Below are 17,044 nucleotides of genomic sequence, written 5' to 3' on the forward strand. Positions count from 1 at the left end.
TAGAGGGAGTAGAAGAAGAGGTGATAAGAAATCAGCAGCCAAAACATAAACAAAATCTCCTGGAACAAATAGACCATGAATAAAGCACACCTGTTCTAACCAGTAATCAACATCCAGACCATGAAGTTTCAAACGTTCTCAGAGATTAGCCAGCTCTTTTCCACATCCTATCTTTTTTTATTGGAAATGGTAATTTTTAATTGAAATTAAAAATATTACAATTGCTGAAAAACAAATTACAAAGCAGCCCAAAAAATGCTACCCCCCCCCCAACTAGTCCCTTGTCTTCATATCCTGTCTTTCCTGTTGAATAATAAACAACCCACTCAGATTCAAACATCTTGTGCTCTTTTTTTTTTTTTTTGGTAAATGATAGTATTTTATTAAAAAAGAGGGAATACATCAAGATTTAGAAGACAAACTATCCCAATAGGGACGCGAGGTGCGACCCCATTCTACAATGACCCAAATTACAACTGAGACAAGAACAGTTCAGACTCAAACACCCCCATCTTCGCAAAATAATCAGCCATTCCATTTGCAGACCGCCTTTCCCATTTCACAAGAACTGTCATGTCTCTAACTAGCCATTTGAACTTTTTCATAGATTCGTTGTACTTCCAACTCACTGTTTCTGGTTCCTTCAGCCACCCAATTATCAATTTAGTCACCTTCAATGAGTAGTCTATCAAAATTTAGCTGTCTCACAATCTGTACTCCTTGCAAGACTGCTTGGAACTCTGCAAAAACTGAGTCCCCTATTCCAACCGGGCCTGAGAATACAGCAACAATGAGTCCTTCATTATTCCTAAAGACCCCTCCAAAACCAGCTAGACCTGGGGTCCCTAGGCTGCTGCCATCAAAGTTCAACTTAATAAAACCTTCATTAGGAGGTTCCCAAGCTACCACTGGTTTGTTCCTTGCAGTAGAACTTCTAGCTACAGCTCCCCAGTTTCTCCACAAGTCATCAACAGAGAAGTCTGAGAACAAGTTTGAGGCTTTAATCCAATGTATAGCTCTATTAAAAATACACTCCCAAACTGCCTCCATACTCCTTTCTCTGTCACTGAAGACTCCACCATTTCTCTCCTCCCACACCGTCCATATCACAGCAGCCCTAATGCATCTCCACATGATTTTACCTCTCTTCTTTGGCCAACTGAAGGTTGTGGAGTCAAAGAGATTTCCAATCTGCAGAGGCACAAACTACCTATAACCAAAAAGATCAAAAACCTTTTCCCAGAGGCCTACAACAAAAGGGCAAGAAATTAGGAGGTGGTAACAGCTTTCACCACAAGCTTTGCAAAGGATACACCAGTTTGGGGTAAGGCACAAGGTAGGTCCTCTTTTTTGCAAGGTGACTAACGTGTTTATTTTTCCAAGAAAGACTTCTCAACAGAAAGCCCCAACCTTGGGAGGGAGAGGTTTGGACCAGAATTCTTTAAACGGACAAGGGGAGTGAGTCAGGGCTGAACACAAGTAAGAGAAGAAAGAAGCACAGGAAAACAAACCCCTAGGGTGTGGAGTCCAAATAAGACCATCAGGTTTAGAAAGATCCAAAAAAACAGTATCAAGGACTTGCAAGAGTGAAGTTGCCAGTTCAAGCTCACTGCCTCTCAAGTTTCTTCTTAGTCCCAGGTCCCAACTTACCCCAGACAACTGAGAATAGGACACAAACCGATGTACAGGTTCTTTTTTAAGCAACAAAAGGGAATAAAGAGAATGATAGAGGTCTTTAAGGGTTGAGTCACCAATCCAAAGATCCTCCCAAAATAAAACCTTGTCTCCAAAGCAAACATCATACCCGATAAGGCTAAGGAACTGAGGGAGCACTCCGTAAATGGATCTCCATGGAGAATACAAAGTAGCCCTCGAAGAAACCCTAGCATCCCAACCATTGCCTGCACCACTGTGAATACTGCCTATCACTTCTTGCCACAGCTTTCCCCTCTCCAACGGCCATCTCCACAACCACTTACCTAGCAGGGAAGTATTTTTCTTACCTAGATTTCCTACCCTAAACCTCGCTGTTCTTTACTCCGACACACTACCTCCCACCTGACCAAGTGATCCTTTCTACCTTCCCCAGGCTCCCAAAGGAAATTCGTCATCAGCTTTTCTAATTTTTGCACTTCCCTTCTAGGCATCCTAAAAACCAACAAGTAATAGACTGGCAAATTTGCTAGAGTGGACTTTATCAAAGTAATTTTGTATCTCAACGAGATATAATTTCTCTTGCAAGCTGCCAGTCTCTTGGTACACCTCTCCACAACTGGGTTCCAAAACCTAGATTCTCTTGGATTATCCCCTAAAGGCAAGCCAAGATACTTCAAAGGCCAGCTTTCAATAGCACAACCTAGGGATTCTACAAATGCAATCACTTCTTCCTGCCTCAAATTTACCCCTACCACACAGCTCTTCTCAAAATTGATATTTATCTTGGAGATATGTTCAAACAACTTGATCACCTCCTTTAAGTGCCTTGCATTCCTTGGGTCTCCACCCTCACAGAAAATGATTGTATCATCCACAAATTGTAAGTGAGTCACTACTGTATCACTCCTACCCACTCTCCAACCTCTAAAAAAGCCCAACTTGTCCGCCCTTTGGAGAATTCTTCTAAAGACATCCGCTATGAGAGTAAAAAGAAAGGGGGAGAGGGGGTCCCCTTGTCTTAGTCACCTTGTAGCAGGGAAAAACTCCCTTACCACACCATTCACTAGCACTGAATAATGACAAGTTTTCAGGCACCCTACAATCCAGTTGCACCATCTTTCCCCAAAACCATAACACTTCAAGACTCCCAAAAGGAATACCCAATCCACCGTATCATAAGCCTTCTCCAGATCTAACTTACACACAGAGCCTCCTTTCCCCCTTCTCTTAAAATCCTCCACACATTCATTTGCTATCAGTATTTAGTTTGTAATTTGTCTCCCTTGAATGAAAGCTCCTTGAGATTGAGAGATCATATTTGGGAGGGCCACTTTTAATCTTAGTGAGAGGACTTTAGCTAGGATTTTATACATACTAGTCACCAAGGTTTAGTGAGAGGACTTTCAATCTTGTGCTCTTATTTTACAACCACTCTGATTACAAGGTTCTTCATTCTTTTTTGAACAGCCAAATCCCATTTACCCCTTCCTTTCTCCTAAACACTTTTACTTCTTCCTTTCTCCTCTAACTCCAGAAAAGCTTTTTCTAACAAAGTCTTCTCCTCCTTAAAACAACAATCTCAGCTTCATGCTAACCTTCACCTCCTTTTCCACCACTCTATTTAAATCTACCTTCTTATCTACTTTATATACTTCATCAATTTATATTACACTTTCTTCCTTTTCATTTTCCTCTAAATTTTGACACCTTCTAGCTCATGTTCATTCATGTTGACCCGTACATCCACCTTTTCATTGACTAACAGTATTCTATAATTTTTCTTCAAATCATTTATCATTGATAAATTATGCAGATCCTGTAACTTATCTGTTGAGGCTTCTGTCAAATGGTCATATAAACATACAGTTGTGTCTTGATAATATCTAAGTGTTTCCCCTTGATGTGATTCATGCTTTTAAAATTCATCTATAGTTCGATTAAAACTGCCACCTTTGTTTTGCAGAGAAGTGTCATTGGGTACACTCAAGCTCAACCAAACGATCTTAGCAACTTCATTCATGTGACAATTATTCTTGTTTCGACTGCTGCTATAGTAGTCCGAACAGGAAGAAGAAGAAGAAGAAGAAGGGTCTGTCAAAAATCTGATGGTTAACCCATCCAGTCGACCCCCTTAATCTATATTAGATTCTAATAATGTTTACAAAGACAGAAATGCCCTTACTTAAGTGTGGGGCAGAGTAACTCTAATAACACTACCACATAAGCAAGTTACTTAATAAACAGAAGAAGACTAAACTACCCCTATTCGGCACATCTTAACACTCCCCCTCAAGCTGGAGAATATATGTCATATAATCTCAGCTTGTTACATAGATAGTTCACTTTCCCTGAGCTTAGAGCTTTTGTAAACAAATCTGCCCACTGGTCATTGGAGCCCACATGTTCTGTATTTATCTCTCCCACAAGAACCTTCTCTCTCACAAAGTGGCAATCAACCTCTATGTGCTTTGTTCTCTCATGAAAGACAGGATTGGATGAGATATGGAGTGCAGCTTGGTTGTCACAGTACAATCTCATAGGTTTATCCATGTGAAACCCAATTTCTTGTAGGAGATTCCTCAGCCACGTTAATTCACAGGTAGTGTGAGCCATGGCTCTATATTCGGCTTCAGCACTGCTTCTGGCCACAACCGTCTGCTTTTTACTCTTCCATGTCACAAGATTTCCTCCCAGAAATGTGCAATAGCTTGTAGTAGATCTTCTGTCACTCAATGAGCCTGCCCAGTCTGCATCTGTATACCCAACTACTTCAAGTTTTCCTCCTGGTTTATACAATAGCCCACGGCCTGGAGCTCCTTTCAGATACCTCACAATTCTAAGGACTGTATCCCAGTGAGGTATACGAGGGTTCTACATGAATTGGCTCACCACACTGACTGCAAAGGAGATGTTGGGCCTCGTGATAGTCAGATAGTTCAGCTTTCCCACTAGTCGTCTATACCTTCCAGGATCTTCAAATACTTATCCTGTATCACTGCTCAACTTAACATTTGGTTCCATAGGGGTCTCAGCCGATTTTGCACCTAACAATCCTGTTTCTTCCAATAGATCAAGGACATATTTCCTTTGGCACAGATTCACACCTTGTTTTGACCTGGCAACCTCTATTCCCAAGAAATACTTTAATGTTCCAAGGTCTTTTGTTTGAAAATGATTTTGCAGAAATACCTTTAGTTTGCCAATCCCCAATTTATCACTACCAGTGATGACAATATCACCCACATAGACCACTAATAAAATCTTCCCAGCTTCTGAGTCATAGCTGAACACTGAGTGATCAACCTGGCATTGCTTCATTCCAAAACTCTTCACCACTTCGCTGAACTTCCCAAACCAAGCACGTGGAGATTGCTTCAACCCATAAATTGCTTTCTTCAGCTTGCACACCTTACCACCCTCCCCCTGAGATATACCTCCTCCACTAGATCACCATGGAGGAAGGCATTCTTTATGTCAAGTTGAAGGAGAGGCCAATCATACATAACTGCCAAGGAAATTAGGACACGAACGGAATCAATTTTAGCCACCGGAGAGAATGTCTCCATGTAGTCCACACCATACAACTGTGAGTAACCTTTAGCGACAAGTCTGGCCTTCAGACGCTCCACACAACCATCTGGCAAGTATTTCACAGTACACACCCATTTATAGCCCACAGCATGCTTACTAGGTGGGAGAGTAGTAAGTTCCCATGTTTGAGTATGTTGAAGAGCAGAAAGTTCCTCCTCTATTGCCCGTCACCATCCAGGTGAACTAAGAGCTTCTTGAAAATTGTTAAGTATGGAAATAGAAGACAAAAGTGAAACAAACTGGCGATGTGAGGTAGAAAGACGAGATAATGAAACAAAATTGGAAATGGGATGGAGTGTAGAACTACGTTTACCTTTCCGTAAGGCAATGGGTAGGTCAAGGTCTGAAGGTTCAGCAATAGGAGCCATGAGAGGATCCGCATATGAGGTAGAAGCAGGAGGAGGGGCTGGTGTCGTTCGACGTGTATACACTTGTTGGATCGGTGGTCATTCAGTGGTGACCTGCACTGGATGAGGAGATGAGTCTACTCCAACAACAGCCTCTAGAACTGAATCACTGACAGGAAGAGGAAGAGGAGGTAAGGGTGAGGACAAGGGTGCTTCATGACTGGAGAAGAAGGAGACAGACTCAAAAAAGGTGACATTGGGGCAGACATAGCACTTTCGGGCAATGGGATTATAACACTTGTACCCTTTTTGAGTCCGAGAGTAGCCAAGGAAGACACATTTAATTGAGCGTGCATCTAGCTTGTCTATTCTAGGACTCAGATTATGAACAAAGCATACACAACCAAAGACACGAGGAGTTAATGGAAACAGAGATAAAGTGGGAAACAAGATGGAGAAGGAGGACCGACCATGAAGAATTAAGGAGGGCATCTGATTAATGAGAAAACATGCAGTGAGTACAGCATCACTCCAAAACCGTTTAAGAACATTCATGTGGTGAAGCATAGACCGAGCAATTTCAAGAAGATGACGATTCTTCCGTTTAGCCACCCCATTTTGTTGAGGGGTGAAAGCACACGAGGTCTGATGAATAATGCCATGCTGTTCTAAATACTATTGAAATGAAGTAAGAAAGTATTCATGACCATTATATGAACGGAGAACTTTGATTGGAACACTAAATTGTGTGCGTATTTCAGCATGAAATTTTTGAAAAATGGAAAATAATTCACTTCTTTCTTTCTTTAAGTAAATCCATGTCATTCTTGAACAATCATCAATAAAGGAGACAAAATACTTGTACCCATTATAAGACTTTTTTTTATTGGACCCCAAACATCTGAATGAACCAAAGAAAAAGGACTCAACATACGACTCTCAACTCTTGGACTGAAGGACACACAACGGTGTTTACCAAACTGACATGACTCACATTGTAAAACTGACAACTGACTCAACGATGGAACCAACATCTTGAGAACCTTGAGAGATGGATGTCCCAGTCGGCAACGCCATTGTAGAGGAGTAAGGGAAGTCTAAAGTGCAATTGAAGATCCACCACCGTCAAGGTAATACAATCCACCAGCTTCATGCCCCCCACCAATCTTCTTCCCCGTCTTGAGATCCTGAAAAACACAAGTGGAAGGAAAGAAGGTAACAGAACAGTTAAGAGCTTTGGTTATTTTACTAATAGACATAAGATTGAATGAAAACTTAGGTACATATAAAACAGATGATAAGGGGACAGAAGCCATCTCAACATTACTAACACCACAGATGGGAGATGAGGACCCATTGGCAAGTGTAATAGTTTGTGATGTGGAGGTTTCAGAAAGAGAAGAGAACACACCTGGAGTCCCAGTCATATGATCTGAGGCTCCAGAGTCAATAATCCAGGAAGGAGTTTTAGATGGCATGCAAGCAATACCTGATTGGGCATATGTGGCAGTGGTATGCTGTGAAGTAGTTTGAAGGAACCGTTCATACTCATCACGCGGAACACTCACCATCTCCCTCCCAGAAGTAGATGTAGATGTGGGAGGTGTTCGGTCTGCCAGTTTACTGTCACTAATAGCAACCTCGCCTGCTACAGCATGATTAGCCCATTTAGAGGGAGGGCCATGTCGGTCATAACAGAAATTGTTGCTGAACTTGAATATCTGGAGTAAGGGGATGATAGACATTGAGTTCATTCCTTATATTCTTCATGCAGGCATAGTACTCTTCTAGTGTTTTGGTTCCTTGTTGTAAATCAAAATACTCCTGATACAGTTGATATACTCTTGTTGTATTATCTTGTCCAGAATATAGCTTCTTAGCATGCTCCCATATATCCTTAGCCATATCAAGGAACATGAAGTTGGCACTAATTTTGGGTTCCATACTATTCCACAGCCAAGTCATGATTTGAGCATCTTCTTGTTCCCAATCATCAAACCCTGGAGAGTCAACCGGTGGCTTCTCATCTCTCACATGCTTTACTTTCTTCTTTGCCTTGAGAAAAACTCCACTGATTTAGCCCATGGAACATAGTTTTCCCCATTTAGCTTAATTGAGGTCATTTGTACCCCTAGGTAGTCGGAGGAAATTACTACACTAGGTTTCTAATCATTGTAGCCATCTCCTATTGCTGCCATTGTACTCTTTCACAGTTGCCTCTAACTTTACTTCTCAGCTACAAGCCGATTGATGTTGTTCACAGTTTGATATTTCAACACCTATTGCAGCCTCTAAACACAACAGTGGAAGCACACACTTGTTCTTATTCACACTACTGCTGACTTCACACACTTACGTCCCACATAAGCATCAGTTTACCAATCACTAATCACAAGTAGGCCCTCTTACAACCACTCAAAACAAATTGTGCATCACAAGCACCACAACACAATCAAATTTGCTGCACCCAGTTCAGACTTGTTTAACACACTTAAGAGGCCATTACACAACCACAAGGAGTTTGGCAAGGTCACTGCATTCTACCTTACACCACTCGGCCACTTCCAGCAGCCCTAACACCACTTAACAACTTACAGCAGCCCTACACCATTCAACAACTTACAGCAGCCCTACACCATTCGGCTACTGCACACACAGCCCTTCCTAGGGCAACTATGAACCTAGTTCTCTAGGTTCTAATCAATACTAACAGTTTTTTGTAGGGTTTCTACCCAGAAATATAAGTAACACTAGAAGAAGAGAGAACCGACCTTCCTTTGAGAATATCAATCAACCATTCACTGCTGAAGTCACTTTCCTTGTTGAAGAAGGTTATGCGCAGCAGAGAGACAAGCTGTAATGTTTCTGACCTAGGGCGAACCAGTTCTCTCCATTGACTGACCAGAAACGAAGGTGAAGAGTCACGAACAATGCTGAGGTGCTTTACCAACTGAAGTAGGTCAGGAGCATAGCTCTGATACCATGTTTCGACTGCTGCTACAGTAGTCCGAACAGGAAGAGGAGAAGAAGAAGAAGAAGAAGAAGAAGAAGAAGAGAAGAAGAAGGGTCTGTCGAAAATCTGATGGTTAACCCATCCAGTCGACCCCCTTAATCTATATTAGATTCTAATAATGTTTACAAAGACAGAAATGCCCTTACTTAAGTGTGGGGCAGAGTAACTCTAATAACACTGCCACATAAGCAAGTTACTTAATAAACAGAAGAAGACTAAACTACCCCTATTCGGCACATCTTAACAATTCTTAACCCTCTTCTTCTTATAAACCTTCTTGTATGGCCCAACACCACATGAGTGGATAAGCCAAACCACCTTTAGCCTAGAGTAATTTTTGTAATATGAATTAGGTTCTGTTGATCCTGTCTCTTTCTTTTCCCCATGTAAACATGAATATCCCCTCCAGCAGAATTATTAGTTCATCACTCCATTCAGGCTCTAAGACAACTCTCTAGGAAAAGCTCCTTCTCCTACCCAAGTCAACCCCAAATATCTTATAACAACCTCAAAGCAAGAAACCATTTTCATTTTTTTGGATAAGTGTGAACCCTTTTCACTTGACTATCATTGACAGTTCCACTATAGCATCTGCACTATGTGCTCCCACATCTTGGAGATTTGACATGCCTGACACCAATTCAGTAGCTATCTATGTGATGTCCAGCTTTTAACCTATCTCTGCAATCACACTGTCAGCACTTAAATCTTCCAGTCCAAACGCTTCATGTCTGTCTACCAATGAGGCATCAATATCTTGCTTCCCCAATGACTCCTTATCCCCCTTTTGTATGTCTTCCTTATTCGAACATATGTTACCTTCCATCTCTGTTTCATGTGAGTGCTCTTCAACAAATCTTAGTTATCAACCACTCCATGATCATCCCATTATATGTGAGTGCTCTTCAGCATGTCTTCCACTTCTACCCAATTTTCTACATCTGCAGTCAATCAATCACTTTCAATATAAACTAATAGGTTCATGATTCAAATTATATTACAAATTATAAATCCAAAATGTAGAATGTCCTTAACATATCAAGACAAATTGTAATACTTCTAGTGGATGACCAGAAAAAAGTATGGAAATGGGCCAAAATAGGTCAAGCAGATAAAGGGTTAGGCTAATATACTTTTGATCTAGCAGATCTCCTAAATAATAGAATTAGAAGAGTACAGCCTTCAATTGACTCTCTGCAAACAACTTCTACTCTTCTGTTCCTTGAACATATATGTATTCACTACACACATTTCTTTGTTAACTATCCACTTTACCCAATATGCACTATCACTGGCAACAAGAATGATTTTTCTGTAGGTTATGTAGCTAACATAAATATATTCTGATTCATTCCTTTTCTTCAAGTAAGAATTTCATTAAATGTGTACTGTACAAGAATCAACCAACTTCCCTACTTATTCACTAGAAAGCTGATCCAATAGGCAATAACATGCCAAGTATGCAATAATGCTAGTCAATAAAATGCAGACTTGTCTTGGTGTAATAGAGACAGTCTTTGACTGTGTTGGTGCATGTTCTTTCCTACAAGCATTTGGGAAGCAGTGTTGTAATTTTTCTGGTTCAATTTTATTGACACACTGCTTTTTATACCAAAAAAAAACAAAAAAAAACAATAAGCAGAACTTTCAAAATCATAATGTTATATTAGAAAAGGGAAGTGACTAGAGTAATGGGAACTTCAGTGAAGTGGTTCCCTTGATCAAACACATAAACTGAAGTATGTCTGAAGAGGAATTCGCAATAGCATATAGAATTGACAAATCAAATTATCAAGAGCATGCCAAACCCAAAGAAAAAAAAAAAAAAAAGCCTACCAAAAAAATATCAAGGACATGATAAAATATTATCGATGGATATGGCACTGAACAGAACGGATGGGACTGCCTACCATTCCCAGGAACTCTTAAACAAGCAACCAATTTGCTTTTCTCATCCATGCACCTGTTGGATGAATCGCATTCTTCCCCCCAAGAACTCTCCCTTCTCGAAGGTTCCAAAGGGACTGTAACCCCATTCTTGTTTCCCTCTTCATGCACCAATTTAGAATCAGATCCTTCAGTTGGCTTCTCTTTTGTGTGCCCCTCCTTCACCTGTGACTCAATAGCCGAATCATTTTTATGCGATGCTATTTTAGGACCTTCTTTCAAACCCAACTGGTTACTTGAATTGCTCTGCCTTGTATTCTTTTCCAATTCCTCTTGTGCTCCACCTCCAATCTGACTTTCGCCCTTCTTTTCATGGTCAATTTTGGAAGAATTCAGAAGTGGATGTACTCCATTCACAACAGAATTTTTATCACTCGAGAGCAGGAAAGTTTTCTGATCAGATCCGTTATTTGAATTCGTTGTGTTTACCTAAATTCAGAATATAAGATTAATGAGATTAACTCTGATTTTCTGTATTATATGCCCCTTACAGCACAAGAAAGGAAAAAAGAAAATGGCTCTTTTACCTCTAATTCAGAAACAGCGCAATTTACAACAAGGAACAGCAGTAGAGAAAACCACATAATGATTCTGTAAGGCTCCATTTCCTTCAGCTTAACTTATTACTTTCACTACATTGGGACCCTATTTCAGTTCGTTCGGTTGAACCGGAACCAGAGATTCAAAACCAATAATCAGTGTGTGTGGATCAAACTGTGATTCAAGCACTAAGTAAACTATACCAGATTGCTAACCTCAGAGCCTATGGCATTTTTCTTCGTTCTTCTAGATAAGCTTACCTCCACTGTATAAGGTTGGATTGAAACCAAAGATTGATATAAGCATGGTGCAGGGTTTCGCATATCACAGATTCACGGTTAGAGCGTTAGCACAAAACGAACTTGGAGCCTTAAACCAGATAAATAACCAACCTGATAATATCCTGGTCCAAAGTACGAGAGGCTTCAAATGGATCCGAGCCGCATCTCCATACTCTGTCCAGCTCGAGCAGAGACAGAGAAGCCGACCAACTAACGTCAATGTGAGGTTTGGATTTATTATTGTTAACTATTAATCTATTGGGGTTGAGCATTCTAGCATCACGGGATTTTGTTCGACAATAACCCTAAAGTGCACAATATCAAAACATAGATACTTTTTAGTTTAGCAGACACGACATACGATGAGGAGGTGGCATGGATGATTTATCTAAGTGCGGTTTGCCAGACAGAGCGTTGCTTATTGTCGTTTTGTGATTTAAAGCTTACAAGTTACAACTTTTTGTTTCTCAATCATATCCTATAAAATAAAAAATTATTAGGATTAAAAAATATATTTGATCATTTTTAAAATTTAGAACATTATCGCATTCAGAGTTGATAAGAAAGAAAATTTCACTAATATCAATATATATTTTTTAATGTAATTATTACATTTTTAAATGTCAAATTATGAATAGGCTATACGATGAGGATAGCCCATCCCGGCCCAAACGTAGGAAAGTCTCAGCTACAACCAACACGAGACCAACCAACTGGTTTGTGGTTTGATTTGGTGTGGTTTATGGTATATCTCACATCAAATTAATAAAATTCAGTATAGGAAATTTTTTAGACCAAATTAAATAATTTTATTATGATTTGGTACATTTTTAATTAAAGTTGGGCCATTCTATTAGCATTGACCTAATTAGAAAGCCCAAACAATACATATATTTTTTTTAATATTTCTTTTGAATAGCTACACAATCGGGGTAGTCCATCCCCCAACCCAGGTGGGGTGGGATTCAATCCCAAATCTCTCCCACAACCAACAAGAGACCTTACCAATCAGCTGGTTGGCATAAATAATAAAGAGACCTTACCAAATCTCTCCAACAACCAACAAGAGCCCATCCCCCAACCCAGATGTCAATAAATTTCACTAATATCCAACAACCCATGAAGTCATTGAAAATCATTTTAATTGATGTGCTATACAATTATCAATTTAATTAGAATTGATGTGCTATACAATTATCAATTTAATTAGAATTGATGTGCTATACAATCATCAATTTAATTAGAAGGAAATAGTGTTTTGAGAGTTTTTCTTATTATATGTTATAATATTAATATAATATATATATTATATATGTTATTTAGTTAATATATATCTTATTATATATTATAATTATAATATATATATATATATATATATTATTTATTTATTTATTTTGGTTTATGATTTGGTTTGGTTTCTAAAATTCAGGTAAGTCTAGACCAAAGCAAACTGCAAATTACAGTTTGGTTTAATTTCGTCTAACAGTTTGGACTATATAATGAACACCCCTAACCATCATAACAGCATTTTCATTAATGATTTGTTTGTTTGGGTTTTTTAATGAGTATATGCTTTGTTTGTGTTCTTCATTCCAGCTAGCGTAAATTTTGTTTATTTATATCCCTCAACTTGAGGTTGTGTATGGGTCGAGATCTTGGTTTTGCTTACCAAAAGCAAGGTTTATATTTTTAGGCTTTAAGCCAATAAATGGTTTTACTTTTAGGCTGTTTTGGTTTGAAGGAAGAGTTAGGGAAAGGTACTTTTGACTTCAAAACAAGCACAACCAAAGATGTTGACTTTAAGCTACGATTTCAAAGGTAGCTCGAGCTTTAACAAATTAATCATGAAAGAACAATTTAAGTTTGATCTAACCCCATTCACTTTAAATACATTTTATTTTGTTGTTATATATATAATCATAGATTGAAATAGTAAGAATGACAATGACAATGGGCGTACTTCTAAGAACTATAGAAGACTCGACATAGTTGGGATAATGCTTAGATAACGATGATGCATATAATATATTGCATACATACACACATCCCTTTTTTTCTAACTATATGTATGTGAGTTATAATGATATTTTCATAGATAATTATAGGATTTTTTTCTTGGGGTAACTAACATGGATGGGAGCACCAAAGCGGAATATAAATGGGGATTGTGGGGGCCATAGCTCCACCCCTTAATATGTGCATGTGTTTTTTATTATGTTGTCTCTAAGGGGGTGTTCAATACCATGAACATATATTGGACAATGCTATTTTGGTATCGTCCACAATTGAATGGTGCGGACAATTTGTGGGAAGGATTCAGTGTAACTTACTTGTGTTACACTGGCCCAACCACCATCATTTTTATTAATTTCCAACATATCTTTATATATAATTAATTTCATTTTTTAATTGTTTATTGCTAAGTGTAATATTATAATGATTATTCTAAGCATTGTACCATTTTTAATTATTTTTATCACAATTTTTGTTCATCAAAATGGTTTTGTACTATTACATAAATTCATATTATATGCATTCTATCTTCTAATAATTGACACAAATGGTAAATATGTTTATTAGTAATTATATGTTGATTTTTATTTTATCCATTATTGTTTTATATTATTATTTCAAATTATTTCTTGCTTAAATTATGTTTTTTATTCATGACCAACGTATATTTCGCAAGTTGTACATTAGATGTATGGAACCAATAGGTGGTCCACACCACACATGTAGAACGCCAATGCAGATGTAGATAGTTTCTATCCACGCAATTTTATCCATGGTTTAGAACAACTGCGGAGAGTCTGCATTGTGTGTTTGGTCCCTACCACAATGTGTGGTGTAGTCCAATCAATACCCACAAATTTCTCATCCACACTACACAACACCACCTAAGTTAGACTATAAATTATTTAAATTCCAAGTGAAAGGCAATGGTGCAAGATATAACTAAGACCACTTTCAATATTAACAAGGCCTACAGTTTAATAGTAAACAAGCCTTTAACCAACCCAAATTGTGCACCTGAGTTGGATTGGGTGGCAAACTCAGATTTTGACATTTGGTTGGACCATGCTTGGCCTCAATGTTTATGTCTTAGGGTCAAGTCAGGGGTGGCCCTAAACCTAGCTCAACCCATTCAAGATAAACCTAATACTCACGATTTGAAACTTTGTTGATATAATAAGTTATACGACACATAATTCTTCTTTTTCTTATTTATCTAATTTATATGCACGTTATGCTCAAATATACTACCAATAGCTACTTGCAAGACATTACAACTATACATTAGGGACATTTTCCATATTTCTATATTGTGATTCATGGAGAGATGTTTCCGATGTGTGGTTTGTGGTGTCTTGTGGTTGTAGGTAGTTGTGGGTAGCATATCTAGATGTCCATATACCACCATGGCTTGACCATTCAATACCTTATTATAAAGTTTATATAACTCGTGCATTTAATCAAGCATTTGAACTATGATTACATTGCTTTAGACGGGAAATTTTTATTATGGCAATATACTATTCTTGGTCTAATTGAATTTTGTAATAATTCATTATATATAGTATTATTGTATGATTGTCAATGGATGCTTGACTATTGATTATACATCAAATTTTGATACATAAAATTACACCTACATTTTGATGTTTCTAGGCAAATTCAGCAGTGTCATTAAGCATGACATTAAATCCATCAGAGTTTTAGTTTCGTCCAAGGTGAACTGAACTAGAACATATTTATTGAGTTGAAATAATTTAAGGTGAAAATAGCAATGTAAATAGAAATATAAAATATATGAACATACATATATATATATATATATATATATATATGTATATATTCTTGAAAGATTAAAAGAATGAGCAAATTTATAAACATATGGCATATAAAAGCAATATAGATGCCAAGAAATATCTATACATTATATATACCAAGAAATATAAAAGTTTATCTATATTGTATAAAGTGGATACTTGCCTTGGGTTTGGTGCAAAATGGTAAAAGTTAATTTTCATTATATAATGTTAATTTATATTTTATTCTTTACTTGCATGGGTTCATAGTTGTATGATGAGGTTTGATTATATAGTGTTAACATATATATTTTAATGTATATTTTGGCTTGTATAAAAAAATACATGTAATGAGTTATATGTTGATATCAAAGTTGAGCCAAGTCCCCCCCACCCACACACAAAAAAATAAATAAATAAAATAATAGTTTTTCCCCTAGTTGAGGTTTTAGCCAAAGATCAAAATATTTTATTTTTTGATCAATATATGGTAATATCGAATGTTAACTACAATGTGATATTTATCTATATTTCTATATTATATATAAAAGTGCATATGTAGAGTGAAAGTTTTGTTGGACTAAAATTACCCTCTAATTTTTTGTTTGATAAAAGCTATAAAAGTCATTTTATTACATATTTAATGCTAGTTTAATGGCTCATAAAATGCCCATATTTGTGTATGTAGTCCATCTCTAATTGTAAGGGTTGAAAATATAATTTCAATTATTACTTTCCATTTCATTTAATCACCTCTCATTAAGTCTTATACTTAAGGTATTAACTCCCATTTTCTCTTATTAAATCCCATATTTAAGTTATTTTCCACTAATAAATGCTATTAATTAGATATATGTCAACATTTTTAGCAATATAAACCCATATATTTTGAAACTTAAACAAAACCATTCTTTATCCAAGTAGTGGCATAAGAAATTCAAACATCCAAATCAAATTGATTAACCTATGAATTCATAATTGGGTAATAAAATAGAAACAAATATAGACAATTACAAAAACATAGAAAAATAAGACACATTTATGATATTTTTATTAATAAAAATAAAAAATAGGTGCAATAAACAATAATTTTTTTATTGATAATAAAAATGAAATACATAATTTAAAGTTGACCAAAAATTAAATTATTTTACTATTTGAAAAAAGATCAATAGGTTAACTTTTGGGTTAAATGTTTTAACATTTAATGTCATAAATAGACAACAAAGATTAATAAAATATAAAAAATACAAAAAATGGAAAAAATACATAAATTTTGCAAAAAACAAAAAACACTTAGGCACATGCATAGTATAATATAATTATCGTATTAAACAAAAAGTAAGTGTAGACATTATCAGATTTATTTTTACACACAAAAATACAAAAAAATAAAATAAAAAATTGAACACATCTATAATTCTATATTTACAATACTATTAAGGATATGAATAAGATTATGGAACTTTCTTTTGACTAAAATACTCACTTTGTAATTTAGTCCATATTTAATTGTGAGGTTTAAATTGTAAACTTAACTACTACTTTTTACCTCATTAAATTCCCTCTATTTAAATCCTACATTTTATTGATAAATGAACAAAAAAAAAAGATACACCAAAAGGATAAAATGTTACAAAAAGAATAATCCAACTAAGCAAGCAAGCCTATCAATAACACTTGAAACTTTATAATTCGGTTTGATTATCGCATATTTGGACGATGTCTACTCATGTTTGGATGTTTCAATATGCACCTGATTAATAATAAAAAATATAAAATACATATTTATATAAATTTTTTGATACATTACTACTATCAATATCATCATTTAGAATTGCTACGTGCAAAGCATGTACG

General features: G+C 36.7%; 1 protein-coding gene across 5 annotated transcripts in view; it reads right to left on the reverse strand.

Annotated features, from left to right (window-relative positions):
- LOC148864482 (uncharacterized) overlaps positions 1-11,783 on the reverse strand; it is a 51,939-nt gene extending 40,156 nt beyond the window's left edge. Inside the window, exons 1-4 of one of the 5 annotated variants that reach the window (XM_088977278.1) lie at positions 11,487-11,765; positions 11,310-11,359; positions 11,082-11,199; positions 10,518-10,983 (exon numbers count right to left, since the gene is read on the reverse strand). In XM_088977278.1, the coding sequence (XP_088833404.1) occupies positions 10,518-10,983; positions 11,082-11,159 (544 nt within the window). In that variant the 5' untranslated portion in view covers positions 11,160-11,199; positions 11,310-11,359; positions 11,487-11,765. Of the gene's footprint in view, positions 1-10,517; positions 10,984-11,081 lie in introns of all 5 variants that reach the window. The other 4 variants (XM_088977277.1, XM_088977281.1, XM_088977279.1 and 1 more) reach the window with 4 other exon arrangements.
- Positions 11,784-17,044: the final 5,261 nt, after the last annotated feature.

Source organism: Nelumbo lutea, chromosome 3 (genome assembly GCF_056320005.1).
Source record: "Nelumbo lutea isolate HS-2025 chromosome 3, American lotus-T2T, whole genome shotgun sequence".
NCBI classification, from domain to species: Eukaryota; Viridiplantae; Streptophyta; class Magnoliopsida; order Proteales; family Nelumbonaceae; genus Nelumbo; species Nelumbo lutea.